At 65.7% G+C, this 16391-nt stretch overlaps 1 protein-coding gene and 1 long non-coding RNA gene across 6 annotated transcripts in view; one reads left to right on the top strand and one right to left on the bottom strand.

Annotated features, from left to right (window-relative positions):
* LOC144379305 (uncharacterized) overlaps positions 1 to 16006 on the bottom strand; it is a 29632-nt gene extending 13626 nt beyond the window's left edge. The window contains exon 1 of the long non-coding RNA XR_013442115.1: positions 14959 to 16006. This is a non-coding gene — a long non-coding RNA (uncharacterized LOC144379305). The remainder of the gene's footprint in view (positions 1 to 14958) is intronic.
* On the top strand, positions 158 to 14206 carry RBBP8NL (RBBP8 N-terminal like). 5 transcript variants are annotated; one of them, XM_078057358.1, is made up of 14 exons: positions 158 to 254; positions 5262 to 5392; positions 6432 to 6474; positions 6960 to 7055; positions 7361 to 7473; positions 7961 to 8033; positions 8384 to 8514; positions 8679 to 8761; positions 8950 to 9116; positions 9625 to 10339; positions 10596 to 10722; positions 11192 to 11262; positions 11360 to 11489; positions 13161 to 14206. In XM_078057358.1, exons 2-14 carry the CDS (start codon positions 5332 to 5334, stop codon positions 13289 to 13291), a joined length of 1941 nt encoding a protein of 646 aa, XP_077913484.1. In that variant the 5' UTR covers positions 158 to 254; positions 5262 to 5331; the 3' UTR covers positions 13292 to 14206. The 5 variants fall into 5 exon arrangements, with proteins under 5 accessions (XP_077913484.1, XP_077913483.1, XP_077913486.1 ...); XM_078057357.1 differs by having other exon boundaries at positions 10596 to 10728; XM_078057360.1 differs by lacking the exon at positions 11360 to 11489.
* Positions 16007 to 16391: the final 385 nt, after the last annotated feature.

Here is a 16391-nt window from a genome sequence, read left to right as displayed (position 1 = left end):
ATCCCAGGTCTGTGTGGGTTCAGCCCCGACCCGTTTTGCCACTTTCTGTGCGAAGGCGGAACCCGTTGGGCAGCTTTGGGCAGTCTCTGTCTCCTTTCCGCTCCTGGCGGAGAGAGCCCAAAACCTGTCAAGCGGGTTTGGTCAAAATTGTGTCTTGTTGCCCGTGCAAGTTCACGCACTGCTCACTTCTGTCTCCCTCAGGTGGGGAGCGCTCGGCTCACAAGGTCGCGGAGGTCGCTGCAGCGAGGGGCCATGTGAGTACCTGGGGGCCCCAGGGCTGGCAGCTCCAACAACCGGGGTGGGGGAGGCGGGGCGGGGTCCCTGGGAGGTGCTTGCCGCCAAGGCAGGAGCCCCAGCCCCTGCTTGCTGGGCAGGAGGAGGGGGTCAGCAGACTGGCTGAGAGGCGCAGCCCCCTGCCCCGGGGCACCGGTCCGGGGTCTGAGCGGTGGAAGGAGGCTCGGTGGGTTTCCTGGGTGGAGGGTCAGGGTGCAGAGGGGCAGTGCTGCGCCTGACAGCACCGCACCAGGAAGTGGTCGTCTGGTGAGGCTCCGGGGGCACCGGGAACGGGCCGGTGGCCAGGCACTCCATCCTGGACCTGCCCCACTGCCCAGACCCTCATAGGGCAAAGGAGTGCAGCCGTGGGGGTGAGGGGACTACATGGCACAGCCGGCCCCAGCTCAGGGCTGGGCACCGTGGGGCCCTCGGCTGCCCCCGGCTCGGTGTCCCCTGAAAGACAGTGACAAACAGGGACGTAGGTCCCACTCAGCCTCCCCTGACCAGGCCTCAGGGTGGAAGCCAGCGAGGGCGCAGCCACCGAGGGCCAGCCCATCCTCAAGGAGTCAGGTTGCAGGGCCCGCCGTTACCCGAGCCGCAGAGCAACGCCTCAGCCCGCCAAGCAAGCGCACACCCGCCTTGTTCCTCTGTGCATGTGCACACGTGTGCGTGGGGTACACAACTACATGTGCATTTGCACATGTGTGCACGTGCGTGTGCGGCCGTCCCTGGGCCTGTGCGGGGCTGAGCGTGTGGTGCAGGGGGTGACCCAGGATGGCACACGTGTGCGTGGCCTCTTTGTGTTGGGGTGCACGCCGACGTGTGCTGGGACATCGCTAGGACGCTGTTGCCTCCCTGGGTGTGTGTGGGCATCACACGTGCATGCCCGTGTGTCATGGGCTATGGGTCTGGCAATACTGGAACCACCCCGGCAGTGATACCTACTGCGTGTGAATTGGCCCGGGGGCTGCTAGGAGGCCCAGGCTGCGGGCTTCTGCCCCGGCTGTGCCCCTAGCAAGCTGGCGACCGTGGAAAGGTGATGTCGCTCTGAGCCTCAGCTTCCTCATCTGTGAAATGGGGTTGTCCTAGTTACTTCACGGTAAGCGTGAGATCCGGGGAGCAGTTGCATGTGATGCTCACATGGGTGCCCGGCACCCGGGGCTCCCGGGCTGGCCCCTGACCACCAGCTGGCCTGTCCACGTGCAAGGAGTCCTGACAGCCCCAGCAGGCACGGACTCACGTGCCTCCAGGAGCCCAGGGCAGGATCCACCTCCACCGTCTGTTTTAGGGACGGGGACACTGACGCAGGGCCAGGCATGTGACTTGGCCAAAGTTGCGGCGGAAGCGTTGGCCATCACCACAGAGACCCCCAGAGAGGGTGGAGGGAGACCCTGGAGCGTCTGAGCTGCCTCGAGGCCGGCTCGCACAGAGGGCCAGCACTCAGCACAGAGCGGATGCTCGGGGGCAGCAGTCCCGCTCCTTCTACTGCTGTTGTTGATGTTTTAGGGGTGGGTGGAGAGACAGACAGGAGCGACTGCAGAGAAGGGGCAGAGTCGGGGGCAGGGGGACCCACACAACTGTCCTGCACCCGGGGGGCCTGCTGGAGCAGGGGTGGCCCCGACAAGGGGAGCAGGCCAGGGGGTGAGGAGCCCCGCTCCCACGGCCACACACTCAGACACGGGAGGAGCCCAGGGGCCGGGCTGGCCCGGGAGGAGGCAAGACCCCACATCATGGTGGGCTTTGCCGCACAGCCTGACGGTGCCCAGCCCAGGCCCGGGGCCACAGCCGGAGCCTCGGCATCCTCTTCTGTGCATAGGGGCTGGATGGCGCCTCCCCTGGACGCAGTCACCAAGACTCCGTGGGCCCAAAGTGTCCGCACAGTGAGCAACTGTCCAAAGATGCAAGTGTGTGCCTGCTGGAATCTGAGCCCTCTCCCCTGAACTTGGGGGTGGGGGTCTGGTCCTCTTGCAAAGGAACTTGGTAGCTGCGGTACTCGTGCTTGTCCAAGGCAGGAGCGCTCCTGTGAGCGCACTGTGAGCCCCTGGGGCCGCGTGAGCGGGCGGGGCTCGTGGAGGGACTGCAGGCAGCGGACACGGGGGTCTCCATCTGCACTTAGCCGAGCACTCGACCTGCCGGGTTTCTGGCTGAGTACGTGTCACCTGGGCATGCGTTACCTGGAAAAGCATTACCTGGACAGGTGTCACCTGGACAAGCATCATCTGATGGAAAGGAGCCGTGTAACAAGCTGCTGCGGGGGGGGGTATTACCCCCCAGTGAGGAAACTGAGGCCCAGAGAGGTGAACGACTTGCCGGGTCACACAGAGGATAGAGGCAGGACGGGGACCCCCACCCAGGCTGTCGGCTTGGACACCCACAGGGTTAGCCCTCTGCCCAGTGTAGGTGATGCACAGGGTCATCAACGAGGCCGACCCATCCGCTCTTCCTCCAGTGCCCACCTCCCGCGCAGACTCAGAGCCCGCACAGCCTCTCCAGACCTACGGGCACCCTCGGCGCCCTCGGGCGGCTCCTTTACCGGCTGGGGGGAGCGGCCTGTCTGGCGGGTCGGGGTGGAATTTCCAGCTGCAGCTCAGCCCCTGCCCGGCCACCTCAGCCTGCCCGCCCCGCCTGCCCCGCCTGAGCTCCCAGGCGCCCGGCCGTAAGGTAAACATCGCCGCAGCCCGCACGGCACGGCCACGGGGATCTCGTCTCTGGTCCGTGCCGACCCCAGAGTGAGTTCAAACCGCAGCTCCCACGAACACGACGCTACCCCTTGGGGCCTCGGTTCCCCACGTGGAGAGCGGGCTCCCTACAGCGTGGCCAGGGTTGGGCAGACAGGCTGCAAAGGAAGTGACGGTGTGTGTCGCGCTTGGGAATGGGGCTGGGACTGTCATTTGTACCCGCTCGAGCACTGGTTGCTCCCAAAGCCCTAAGATGTACGGTGTGGTCTCCTAACCTGCAAGGATGTCCCTCATCGGGTGTCAGCTCCCAGCCTCGGGCGGCGGGACCCTCCTAAGCCCTCACCACTCAGCACACAGCCTCCCAGCAGCCACCCCCATGCCCCTGGCCATCACCCGGGAGTGGCCCAGAGCCCAGGCAGGTCCTCAGAACAAGTTAAGGAGCCCCACCTTCCCAGCACACCCCAGACAGCCCTGCTCAGCTGGATCCGCAGCCAAGCCACCGCAGGACACGGGACCTCACTCTGTCCTCCGGCCGATGCCTCCGGTGCTCTGATGCTTGACCTCAGGTGCACAGAGCCTGCTGAGCCAGACTCCACGGTCCAGTCTTCCTCGGGCAGCTCTAGAAGCCCTGCCGGCCCCGACCTGTGGCTTCTCCTAGAGCCACGGGGTCTGCTCCCCTCAGTCAGGGACACCCCTCAGTCCCACGCCCAGAGTGGCCACCACCCCAGCTCCCAAGAGCCCAGAGCATCATGCCTCTGCCGTGCTCCGTGTGCATGAACCCCACGTCAGGCCGGCTCCCATCACGGGGTGTCACCGTGTGCTAGCCCCTGAGGGCGGGGAGCGGTCATTCCTCCCAGCAGGGGCCACTGGCAGGGGCATGTGGGGGTTCCCAGGTCGGGGCTGTTCTCAGAGTGCTGCTGCAAACACTTGCGGGCACATCTTCAGGGCAAACTGAAATTCAAATGAGACAGCGCTCCCTTGGGCAGCCACAGCGGGGACTCGGGCCCAGCCTGCAGGGATGGGACCGCGAGCAGGTGTGAGCAGAGGCCTTCCGGGGCCCGCACCACCGCTGGGCTGAGAGCGTGTCCTCACGAAAGGGGGTGGCTTGGGCCCTGGCGGGTGTGGCAGGGGAGGGAAAGGTGAGGTTTGGGTGGACGTAGGAAGCAACCAACAGTCACTGCTGGCTGGTGGGTGCAGGATGCCAGCAGGCAAGCGGCCGGGAGGGCTAGGAGCCCAGCCGCGTGTTGGCGGGACCCAGCAGACCCCAGGGCTCCTCGGGCCGAGGACCAGAAGGGGCCACCTCCCCTGGCCGGTGGTGACATCGGAGAGGAAGAGTGTAGGCTCCGGCCCAGGCGGGCCAGGACAAGCCCCACTCTGTCCTTTGAGAGACTCAGAGCATGGGCCCTGCGGTGGGGACGGAGGGCTTCAGCTCAGCCTCGGTCAGCGCAGGCCAGGGTCAGCATGAGCACCACAATTACTCAGACTCGAGGTGAACACGGGAGAAGGAGAGCTGGGGCCTCGGCACCACGCAGCACACGTAGAGCACACGCATGTGCACACACTCACACCACACCTGTGTGACACAGACACACACAGTGCATGCACGCCGCCCGAGTGAGGGGCAGCCCGGGGCAGAGGTCTGGGCTGGTGGCCGGCGCCCGCCCCAGCCATGGCAGCGCCCCCTCCTCTCAAGGAGCCGGGACAGAGACTTCCCCAGAAGGGCTCTGCGTGTGGCAAGCAGCTCAGGGTAACAGCACATGCCACGGGTGTTGGAGTCACTGTGGGCCAGGCCTGGCCCAGCCTCCTGACCTGTGGCCCAGCCTGCCAGGCCTGGGACCCACCTGCGGCCACAGGGGCAGTGGCAGGGGAGGGGAGGTGGGGAGGGAGTGGGGACCCACAGCCCTGTGAGCTCACTGCTCCCAACTGCCTGCCTGCCCGAGACCTCTCCAGGCTGGCAGAGTCTCAGAAAGGCCTGGAAGGGAGTGAGCGCCAGGGTGCCCAGGCCCCAGGCTTCCGGGCCCCTTAATTCTGGTCTCAGGCAGTGGACCTCAGGGTGTGTATGACCCACGTAGGTGCCTCTGAGGGCCTGTGGGGAGGGGGAAGGGCTCAGCAATCAGTGGCCTCGCTGCACAGGGGTTCCCGCCCCCTCCTTGGAGCCCTGCAGCCTCTCAGTACGGGGCCCACTTCCTTGAGCAGATGAGGCCGGTGTGTCTCTACAGATCTGTGTCTGCACGCGCATCCGTATGGGGCCCTAGAGCCCACAGACCCTTCCCAAGCCAGCATGACCTCTCCCCACTTCCTCCTCCCCAGGCTGGGAACAGAGGGGCAGTAGAGGCCAAGAGGAGCCTCAGAGGGGTCTGGGCCAGAGCCGTAGGGAGCCATGGAGAGCTTCACAGAGTCGCTAAACAGGCTGAAGGAGGTCCACGAGAACGAGGTCCGAGGTGAGTGTCATGGGGCCGGGTGGGGGCAGGTGTCCCTAGCCCTCACCTGGGCCCGGTCAGGGCGCTCCTACAGGTCACCTCCAATTCTTGCCAGACCTGGGGACCCTGCCTTCCAGGCCCAGACAGGGAGTCCTAACCCAGAGCCCAGAGCTGCCACGTAGCCAGGCGCCCAGCCGCAGACTGGCATCCCTGAGTGTGGCCCTGGAGGGTCTTCTCCCAAAGGGTCCACTGACAGCAGAGCAGAAATAAAAAGCCACGCCCCCAGCGGAGAGCCAGAAGCTTTGGCTGAGATGGGCCCCCTCACCCAGGGTGGGGCAGGGGGGTGCTCGGTTGCCCACCTCTAGGAATGGGAGCTCATGGCTCTGGAGGCCTGTTCAGAGCATTCCAGGGTTTTGAGCTGAAATCCCTCTGCTTCCCTGCAGGACCCCCAGGCCAAGCTCTGCCCCAGCCCCCACACTGTGCATTCCACCCCCTAACCACAGGGCTGGAGCCACCCCACTCCCCTCACTCTAGAGCCAGCCAGACCCTCCCAGCACCTCTCCCCAGCACTGACACACCACCCTGAGGGCCAAAGGGCCTGGATCTCTTCCCCAGCGACCCAGAGACCCAGCGACGCGGGGGGCTGTGTGGGCTAGCAGGCCCGCGTCCGAGGGCGACCAGGTGGCAAAGAGGCAACCTCTCGCTGCGGTTTCCCCAAAGAGCCTGCTTTATTTCAACCCTGCTGTGCCTCCCCAAAAACACACTTCCGGGACATGGCCCGGTGGCCGGTCACTCCCAGTGTCAGGGTCCCTCCCAACCTCCAGGCAGACACCAGAGCCAGACTGCAAGGGGTCCCAGGCAGCCATGAGACTAGGTGGAAGCTGCCAGGGGGCATGCGGCAGGAGCCCCTCAGGTGGGGCAGCCTTGGGGCATCTGTGAGGGGGTCCAGGCAGGCAGCGGGGCTCTGCGGAGAGCCCTGCCAGACAGCCAGGGACAGGAGGTGCCCCGGGCTCTGCTGCGGGACCGGGCCTGACCCCCACCCCTTCCCTGGCTCCTCCAGGCCTGCAGAATAAGCTTCTGGAACTGAACTCGGAGAGATGCCGGTGAGTCCGGACAGACCCTGGCCCAGCGGGAAAGACAGTGATGCAGAAGGGGAAACTGAGGCTCAGTGTGGGGGCTGGGGGTGATCACTGGCCCGAGGCCATGCCTCCAGTAGCAGGTGGAGCCAGGAATGGAACCTCCAAGCCCACCCGAGTGAATGGGGACTCTCCAGGGGGTGGGCACCTGGGCTACCAACAGTGATCAGTAGGAATGCTCCTTGGGAGGCCCCACGGCCAGTGGAGTGGCCCCTCACTCCCCATTTCACTTACGGGGCTGCAGTTCCATAGCGCTGCGAGCGGCGCGTGGACCCGGCCGGTCCCACTCACGACTGGGCTGCTGGTTCCGCGCAGCCCTTGCCAGGAAGTCCCCACAGCGGGCGCACCCAGCAGGCCCCGGGCCGGGACCTACTCCGGCGGGCGAGGCCAGCCCGGACGCAGCGTGGGGCTCCCGGGCAGAGCAGAACCCCCACCTCGGCTGGTCCCCACAGGGACGCCCAGAGGGTGGAGGAGCTCTGTGCCAAGAACCATCAGCTTAGGGAGCAGCAGAAGGCGCTGAAGGAGAACGTGTGGGTGCTGGAGAACAGGTGAGCTCTGGATGGGGGGCGGCGGAGCTCGGGAAGTTCTGGGCAGACTGAACGAGGCAGGGGTCTCCCCCGCCCCCGCGGGACTCTCAGAGCCTCAGGTCAACTGCATTTGCGAGGCTCCTTCCCAAACTCGGCGGAACACGGCGCGCTTAGCCCACAGGGTAGGGGTGGGGTGGGGCTTCCGCCGTTTGGGAATGGCAAGGGCACATCTCGGGAGCAGGCGCTGAGGGTCCCAGCCCCTCTGTGGGCCTCAGTCTCACTCCTCAGAGTGGCCTCTCACCGCCCACCCCCACCCCGTCCCGCAGGCTGCGGGCCGGCCTGTGTGACCGCTGCATGGTCACCCAGGAGCTGGCCAGGAAGAAGCAGCAGGAGTTCGAGAACTCCCTCCTCCAAAACCTACAGCACGTCTTCATCCTCAGTGAGCCCCGCCCCCTGTCACCCTGCACCTCGGTGTCCCCTCCTGTGGGGGTCCAGTGACCCCCAGGACCTGCTCAGCCTGACATGGGGTCTCGGGGAAACAATGGTACAAAGCCCCAGCATGTCCCTCACCGGTCAGTCACCTGGGCTGGGGGTGCCCCTGCCCTCAGGACCTCAACTCCTGCCCCCTGTAACGAGGGTAGTCCCGCAGAGCCCGGAGGTCCCACCTGCCGATGAGGAGCACAAGCCCCCCTTCCCTTGGGCTCTCACCAGAGACAAGCTTGGTGTCGGAGATGGGGGCGGGGGGGCTCCCACCAGCCTTTAGGCCTCCAGGCTCAGCAGCCTCACCCATTCACTCGTGCGGCCACCGCCAGCAAGCCCCGGGCCAAGTGCTGGCGGCCGGCTGGGGACAGGTCACAGAGGGGGACCTCCCTGCCCCTGCCCGGCCTCCCCTCCCCTCGTCCTTCACTAATCAGAGCCTTTTGCAGCCAACGAGTTGAACCGGCTGCAGCTGGAGAACGAGACATTGAAAGAGGAAGTGAAGCGGCTTCGGGGCCCGCGGTGAGCGGGGAGGCGAACACCCTCAGTCGCCAAGGCCCTCCCCACGGCAGGCCCCGGGCACATGGCGCCGAGAGCAGGGCACAGAACCGTGGGGGTGGGGGCCCCAGCTCCGCGGCAGCCGACACCCGAGACCCCCCTGAGGACACTGGCATTTGTGAGAAGCCAGCCCGGCCGCATGAGCCACTGGTGGTGGAGCCCAGGCAATGTCCGGAGAGGGCTCTTTCCTGGTCACCCCAGTGTCCCCGCAGGGCTGGCCTGGCCCCCAGGAGGGTGCCCTGGCCCTTCTGATTGTCTCTGGGGGGTGCTGCCCTCGCTCACCCTCCCTGTCTTTGCCTCCCTTCTGGAGTTAGGCTCAAGCCCCAATACAGGGAGGGTGCCTCAGACCCCCCCTCACCCCTACTACTCCCCTCCCCGGGCGCTTGGAAGGCCATCGCGGAGAAGACGCTGGGAGGCCACGAGGAGGGCGAGGACGACCATCCAGGTGCGAGTCCCCAGAGAGAAGGTGCTCTGAGGGACAAGAGACCAGAAAGCTGGGCCCTGCAGGATCACAGAGCCCTCTGGCCCAGGGCGGGGGGCAGGGGGCTGAGCCGCCCACCCCTCTGAGGGCCTCCCAGTCTGCCCTGCCCACCGCTTCTCCTCCCACAGAAAAGTCTACGGGGTACAGGACATCTCCAGTAGCCAAAATCTCCCCGAGTGCCAGCCTGCCAGAGACACGGGCCCCGGACACGGTGAGGACCCCCTTCTGCTGGGCAGCCCTAGGCGGGAGGCGGGCAGCCCAGGTCTATGCCAGCTCACCTGTCCTCTGTGCCGCGCAGGGACCACTGGGTGGCGGCGAGGCTCAGAGGGGGTGGGTGACCTGCCCGAAGTCAAGAGAGAACAGGGCAGAGGGCCGCGCTGACCCCTCCACCCCGTGCAGAGCCCCCAGCGCATCTCCAACCAGCTGCATGGGACCATCGCCGTGGTGCGGCCGGGCTCCCAGGCCTGCTTTACTGACCGGGGCTCCACCAACGGGACACCCCCACGGCCACTGACCAGGAGCAGCCCGCCCAGCCCACCCTACGAGCACAGCCTCCCATTGGACAGGTGAGGCCCCTACGAGCACAGCCTCCCACTGGACAGGTGAGGCCCCTACAAGCACAGCCTCCCACTGGACAGGTGAGGCCCCACCCACGGCCACCACCAGGAGCAGCCACAGTGGAGCACCCAGTCTCCAGATCTGGTCCCACCTTTCAGGAGGTGGCAGGACAGAGTTCGGGGGGTGTGGGAGCAGCAATGGGGACTGAGGCCAAGGAACCCCTCTCAGAAGTAGTCTAAGATCATCATCCGTGTCTGAGAGCATCATACACAGGTGGCCGGGAACAGAGCAGGTAGCCCAGGCCCCGAAGAGAGAAAGATCTCTATGTGCAGGTCCCTCCTCAGAGCCCCAGGCCCTGGGTCACCTCTGGCCCCTCCACAACCGTCCACGTGGGCCTACCCCTCTCCACGACCCACCTTGTGACCTGGGACAGCTCGCCTGTGGGCCCCAGGCCCTCCCCTGTGAAGTGGGGGCTAACCCAGGGCCACAGGAGTTGAGCTTCTCCTCATCCTGCAGCTTTCTGCGGGCCTCCCGGCCCCCCGCCACGGCCTATGAGTCCCTGAAGCGCTCCCTCCAGGCTGACCACCTGTGCCTCCTGAACCATCACCTGTCTCTGCACCTTCAGAGCCCCCGCTGCAGCCCCCAAGGCCCCGCCACAGCCCCCCGTGGCCCCCGGCCCCAGGGCCCAAAGGCTGGGGAGGCAGAGGCCTGGGATGAGCCGGTGGGCCTGCTGGGGCTGCCGGGCGCCCTGGTGGACGTGCGAGACCCTCGGCTAAAAGGAGCGTTGCACCTGCTCCTGGCCCAGCAGCTGCAGGCACAGGGGCGGGTGGGCAGTGCCAGGCTGAGGGGCCCGCCCACGCCAGCGGGGACCCCACCCTCCCCACCAGTCAGCTCTGACTCGGAAGGCCCCCAGGGTGAGGCAGCCGGAGCAGCCCTGTCCGGAGGGGGGCACACACAGCCCACAGGCCCAGGCAGCCCCAGGGGACAGGAAGACAGGGCCACACGAGACTATGTCCCAGACAAGCCCCTGGACCTCTCCGAGCGGGGCCGGGGCCGGCATGCCCCCAAGCCTCCGGGCCGGCCGGGGTCCCTCAGCCCCCCGAGTGCCCACACTCCCAGCCTGGCGCCACCTCAGGGAGTGGAGCTACCTGCCCGGTCTGGACCCCGGGGACTCAGCAACGGTACCAAGGAAGCCAGAGCTCCAGAGCCAGAAGGGCCCTCCGCTCCTGCGGTAAGGGGCCCACCCCTGCTCTTGGCCTCCACATGCCCCCAGCCCGGGCCAGCACCCCGCCGGGGCCCGGGCTGTGCTTCCCTCTGCACCATCAGGCCGGTCCCCGGGAGAAAGCCTGATTCGCACTAGAGGGGAGATGGCTCACCCTCCAGCGGCAGCCGGGCCGAGCCAGAGTCTCACCGCCTTTCCCAACACTGGGCTGGAAGCAGGGCAGTTGCCTCAGGTGAATTCAAGCCGCTTACTTGTTTCCCCCCAGGATCCCTCCCAACCTCTAACAGGGCCCCACCCAAACACGCCCTCTCCAAGCGGGACGGGAGCTGAGGGGAGAGGGAAGCCAAAATCTCCCCCCAACCCACACAGGCCTGATGCTGATGGCCCCCCAGGTAAGGGTGAGTACCTGGGGCCCTGAGAACCCAGGAAGTGGTGCCATAGTGGGAAGGGAGGGGCAGTGGTCAGCATCAGCTGGGGGGGACCTGTCCTAGAGCCCAGCTCAGTCCCCTGCGCTGCCCCGCCAAACCCTGGGTCTAGGGCTTGGCACCCCAGCTACAGACCCAGAGAAGAGGTGGGGGCCCAGGGCAGGCACATCTCTGATCATAGGCAGTGAAGGGAAGGGCATCCTAGCAATTAGGGCTTCAGGGCAGGTAGTGAGCTCCCCGTCAGAGAGCGACCAAGCCTGGGGACAGCCCGGCTGGCAGGGTCATTGCAGAAGGCACGGGAGACGCTGAGGTACAGTCCCTCTGTGCCTCAGTTTCCTTCAGTTGTCACTCCTAGTCTGGCCCATTAGAAAGGTCTATGCTTCTGCTAGGCTCCAGGGCCCCCAGCCTGGCCTGACCCACACCCTGCGTCCTGCAGAACTCAGCAAGGCCCAAGTGCAGGGGCTGGAGTCAGACGAGCTGGACGAGTTGGACCCCTCGGACAATGAGGTGGGTCCCCAGCCACACACTCAGTTGGGGCCACTGAGCCAGGGCTGCCCCAGGCTTGGGGGAAGGTCCTCTCCTGACCACACCCCCACACCCCCAGGTGGGCCTGAGCTCCGAGGTGGGGGCCAAGCCGAGCCCGCCAGGGGAGGGGTCCAGGTGCTCCGGCACCGAGGAGTGCAGGCGAGGGCTGCCGCAGAAGAGGAGACGGCCCTCGGGCCCGTGGTGCAAAGGTACGCGGACGGGGCCATGGGGGGCAGGGGGCAGCCGAAACACCATGCCCCCACCCCACCTTTCTGGCTGCTAGGAACCAGAAACCAGCCCTTGAACCTCTCCTGGCACAGACCCCTTAAGAGGAGGGACCCAGGTCAGGACAGCGTGAATCCTGGCTCTTCTCAGCCTCACTGTGCAGCCCGAGCCAGTCCCGTCAACCTGAGCCTCAGTTTCCCCCCAGAAAGGGGGGCAATACCAGGGCTAGCGTGAGATTTCCACAGAATAAGGCTGAGGACAGTGGTTCTCACCGTCCTTGCCATCAGGGCGGAGGGGCCTCTTGGGCCACAAGCAGCCCCCAGGCCTGGGGGCCCTGAAGCCCTGCCACTCTGCCCGTCCCTCGTGGTGGGGGGACTCCTGGACCCCCGTCCACCTTCGAAGAGGAGCAGCAGGAGGGTGCCGCCCTCTGGGTGTGGAGGTGTTTGCTCCGGCTGAGGCACTGGGGGCTGCTCGGTTGTGTGCCAAGGGTGGCGCCTGTGGGCTCCTCCCCGTAGGGCGGCGGGCTGGCCTGAGGGGATCAGCGCGACCTTCCGCTTCCTGCTCTGGCCGCAGAGGCAGCTCCGCAGGGCGCCAGGCGCCTGTGAAGGCCCGAGCTCCTAATGGATGCCGCCCCAGTGTTTGTGCACGCGGGCCCGCGACAGGCAGGCTGGACTGTGGCCACCACAATATGCCATTGTTGCCGGGAAAGTGACAGTGGCCTGTGTTTGCTCGAGCACACGGTGGAGGAGGCCAGCACACCTGTCTTATTTCAAGCCACTTCCTGCTGGGCATGCTGGGAAACTGTCCTGGTGGCCACAGTCCACAGGGGTGCTGGGGCATCCGCCGCCCCCCTCGGAGCCAAGCTCTCCCCGGTCCTCCCGGCTGGGCCAAGACAGGGGCTCCCAAGCAGGTACCCGAACGCTGCAACACACACGCTGCTGGTCAGTGAGAACGGGGCCCTGACCCAGCCTGTGGCTGGCACCACTCAGCGCCAAGGGCAGCGCCCGTGCAGAGGTTCAAGGTGGAGATAAACAGTAACCACTGCCTTTGGGGCTCACCACCCTGCCCAGGGATGGTCATCACTGTTTCAGAGCTGGGAAAACTAGCCCTCAGAGAAGTGAGATGACCTGCCCAAGCTCACAGAGCTGGTGCATGGGGTCAGGATCCCTACTTGACTCTTCTGACCCAGAACTTGAGCTCGTCCTGCATCAGAGATGGGCCTAGGGCACAGCGTCTCAGCAGGACCAGCCTGCAAGGGTCCTCCCCTGTACCCTAGGCCCATGGAGGCACCCCACCAGGGCCCTGGGCACCCTAAGAGCATTTCCCCAGAAGCTCGATTTATCCAGAAGGTCCCGGACCTTCAGCAAGGCATTCGGGCACTGGGGCCAGATGGTCTGCAGGGTCACACACCCGCAGAGAGCCCACCCTCCCGCCAGGTGGCCATGCTCACCCTTCAATCAGACCCGCCCTGCCCGGGTGTCTCCTGCTTCCAGGAACGAGTCAACTCCACCAGTGTGGGCTCACAAGTGCTCGCTCCCCTCGCCCAAATCCTGTCCACGAGGCCCTGGGCAAGAACTCCGCATCGCAGTGAGCGAGAACCGACTGCTGCCAGCCCACCGCTGTGCTCCCACCTAACCTTGCTCCACTCTCCACAGCCCCCAGGAAGCCGCCACCGGCAAGAAGGAATCCAGGGGAGCCCCTGACAGCACACGAGGGGCCCGGGAGCCCAAGGCACCCTGAGGACAGCAGCCCCTCACCCAGCAACAGCAGCTGGGAGGAGACTTAGCAGGCTGCTCCCAGGGGCACCACAGCCTGCCCAGACATGGCTTCCCACCTGGCCACCAGCCCGGCAGACGGCCCAGCACAGGGCAGGAGGGGACTGGGTCCTGGCCTGTGGCCACAGGGGCTGGGAAGCCCAAGAAGGGGTCTTTGGCTGGTCATTTGAACCCCTCCATCTCTACCCATCTCAGAAATGACCAGCTGGTCCTGCTGCCCCTCCCACACCCTAGCATTTGCTCCCTTGGGGGAAGTAGGGTTCGGGGAGGCAGGGGAGGCAGGGGTGACTCCAGCTGCAGCCCAGCCCAGCCCAGCCCCCACCCCGGCTGCTCATAGGCAACCCTTCCTGGGCTGCCCCCACCTCTCACCATCGCAAACTCCACTGGCCTCCCTGACTCCCTGGGCCCTGCTGCCTGGCCACCCCGGCCCTGTCGGGGCGCGGAGCACGAGCAGTGGTCTCAGGCGCCCCCTCGTGGAGTCCCGCAAATACGCTGGGTGGTGAGGGTGTGGGGCACCCCAGCAGAGGTGGGACACCCAGGATCAAAGGTGTCAAAGATGGCATGTTCGGCTGGCAGACTCAGGGGTCAGTTGGGTCTCCACCTGCCTCCGCAGATGATTCGAGAGACTCTGGGATGCATCCAGGCCTGAGGAACAAAACCAGCCCCATTTGCAGAGGGGCACCTCTAGGGAGGGCTGCAGGGAAAAGAACAGGAAATGTGTACCAGTCCCCCCACAGAGTCCCCTCCTCACTAGCTACTCCTGAGGCCCTGGCCCCACATCTGCCGCCGACCGCTCGGCCACCTGCAGGGCCCCAGGGCAGCTGGCCCAGGACCTCACCCTGAGCGCTCAGGGATATCCTGCTCCCTCAACCATTCTCACTTCCGGAGGGTGTGTCTCAGAGCACCCTCTGCGAGAGGAGCTTAAGCAGGTTCCCAGGCCCCATCCCAGACCCACTGAATCCGGGTCTTAGGGCCACACCTGCACATGAAGTTTGAGAAATCTAAGAACTGCCCGATGCAAGGCAAAGGCAGGAGACCGGGCAATAACTGGGCTGGGTGAGGCCTGGGGCAAACTGGAAGCACAGGCCGGACCATGGGAACACCACTCCGCCTTGCTCCCTGTGGCCGGCCCAAACCCCAAAGGGACTAATTTCCCAAGAGGGAGGTGTAGGGGTGTGTATGTGCATGTTTGTGTGTAAGTGTGTGTGAAACCTCCTGTTAAAAGTTGTTTTGATTTTCCTGAAATCAAATAAAAGTTGGGTGCTCCATTCACATCTGACTTGTAGGCCAGGGCTGGCTCAGGGGTACCCTGGGCAGTGGAGAAGCCACATGGTGTGGGAGCCCAGGGAGAGTGCACAACAGACCCTGCAAGAAGACCACGTTCCTCCTGGGGTCCCCCCACCACCCTCAAAACGTCACTCAGTGCCAACTGGCAAAGGAGAAACAACACTCCAGGGCCCAGCTCTGTCACCACGCTGCAGACAAGCATGGATGTGGAGCCGAGAAGCAAGAGCAGATAACACTCCTCTGTCACTTTGCCCCTCCATGATCCCCTGGGCACAGCACTTTACAGCCCTGGTCTCACTCCTCCCTTACCAGCGCCCCATGAGGCACACACAGCTAGCACCCCCACTTTACAGACAGAGAAGCTGAAGCTCAGGGAGGGCAAGTAACTCACCTAAGGTCACCCAGCTGGCAGGTGGCCGAGGAGGCTGAAGCTGGAGCTGAGGCTCTTAGCTCCCTGCTCCCTGTGCATCGGCAGGCAGCAGCAGCAGAGGGCACCATCAGTGGGCACAGGGACTCCCCAAGAGGGGCCTTCAGAGTGCAGTTCTCGTGCCCATGAGCACCTGGAGGCACGTGTTCAAGCCCCACTTTCTACCTGATGGGAAACTGTCCACTCCCTCCCAGGCATGGGAGAGGCTTTAAAGACCAATTTGGAAGGGCAGAGGGAAGAGGAAAGAGGTCAGGCTGGACACTGGGTGAGCCTACGCATGGTGGCAAATGAAGATCAGTAGGAGGGGACACGGCCACTGTGAAGGGGGGTATGGGGTCCAAAAGAGGAGCCGGGCCATGCAGTAGGCCTCCCTTGGGACAGGAAGCTCTGTCTCATGGCGTCTGCCCCGCCCCGCCCCACGCCCGCTCCAGCATGGGCACAGAATACACGCGGGGTAATGGCGTGTGCTGAGCGGCCACACGCAGAAGCGCTCTCTGAGCTGTGTGGGCGAGCCCACCAGCAGGTGCCCGGACCTGCAGCCTGGGGATGCCCCCTCAGGAGCCCGCTTCACCTTGACAGTACCCTGAAGTCATTGTCCCAGGCAGAACGCTGGGCAGACCAGAAGAGTGGCCTAGAGGTGGCGGCAGGACCCTGTCCCCGCAAAGACACAGGTGGGCTCCTGGGGGCTCCAGAAGCAGCACCTGAGCATGGAGCCACCTGCTCTGAAGTCAGGGGCACCCGGGTACAGGAGAGGGCAAGGGGGCCTAGGCGGCACCAAGGCTCAAAGTCACCTTGCTGCTGAGGGCAGTGCAAGACTCTGCCTGGGACTGAAGGCCCAGCACGGCCCCGACCTGCCGGTGATTCCAGGCAGGTGCCTTCTCCCTTCAGACCCTCGGTGTCTTCTTCAGTCAGTGAGGGAAGCCAGGCGGCACCGCCCGCCATTCCAGGGAGTCTTAGGGGCTCCTCGAGGGGATGGCCCTTTGCAACCTGAACGCCCCCCCCCCAGAGGGCAGGCGGCACAGCTTCAGCCCCCCACCCCGCGCCCCAGCCGCTAGCACGGACCCACACCCCACAGGAGACGTGCACTGGAGCCTAAAGACTCAGGCTGCACCGACGCTGACCATGAACGCCGCAGCCCCGCAAGGAGAACCGGGCGCCGGCGCCCCCGTAGCCGCTGCGTCCGAGGCGGGGATTCGAACCTGGCCCAGCGCCGGCGCTGGGCCCCCGGCCAGGCCCCGCGGGGTAGAGTGCCCCGCGGGCGCCGGTCTCCCGCTCCCCGGGAGCGCAGCAAACCGCCTCTAGGACCCAGGGGAGCCGCCCCGGAACTCCGCGGCCCGCCCACGGCACCGCGCGGGCCAATGGGTAAGCGCGACAGCAAGACATTTGCATGTGGGCGA

This window comes from Halichoerus grypus, chromosome 10, assembly GCF_964656455.1.
Source record: "Halichoerus grypus chromosome 10, mHalGry1.hap1.1, whole genome shotgun sequence".
Lineage (NCBI taxonomy): Eukaryota > Metazoa > Chordata > Mammalia > Carnivora > Phocidae > Halichoerus > Halichoerus grypus.
The sequence above is the reverse complement of the archived record's forward strand: the minus strand, read 5'-3'. Positions and strand labels throughout refer to the sequence as shown.

Bases quoted from the DNA above. Each gene is read 5' to 3' on its own strand.
- RBBP8NL (XM_078057357.1), top strand. From the start codon at position 5,332: ATGGAGAGCTTCACAGAGTCGCTAAACAGGCTGAAGGAGGTCCACGAG. The intron at 8,762-8,949 runs GTGAGGACCCCC...CACCCCGTGCAG, and splicing joins AGACACGGGCCCCGGACACG to AGCCCCCAGCGCATCTCCAA. The intron at 10,340-10,595 runs GTAAGGGGCCCA...GTTTCCCCCCAG, and splicing joins AAGGGCCCTCCGCTCCTGCG to GATCCCTCCCAACCTCTAAC.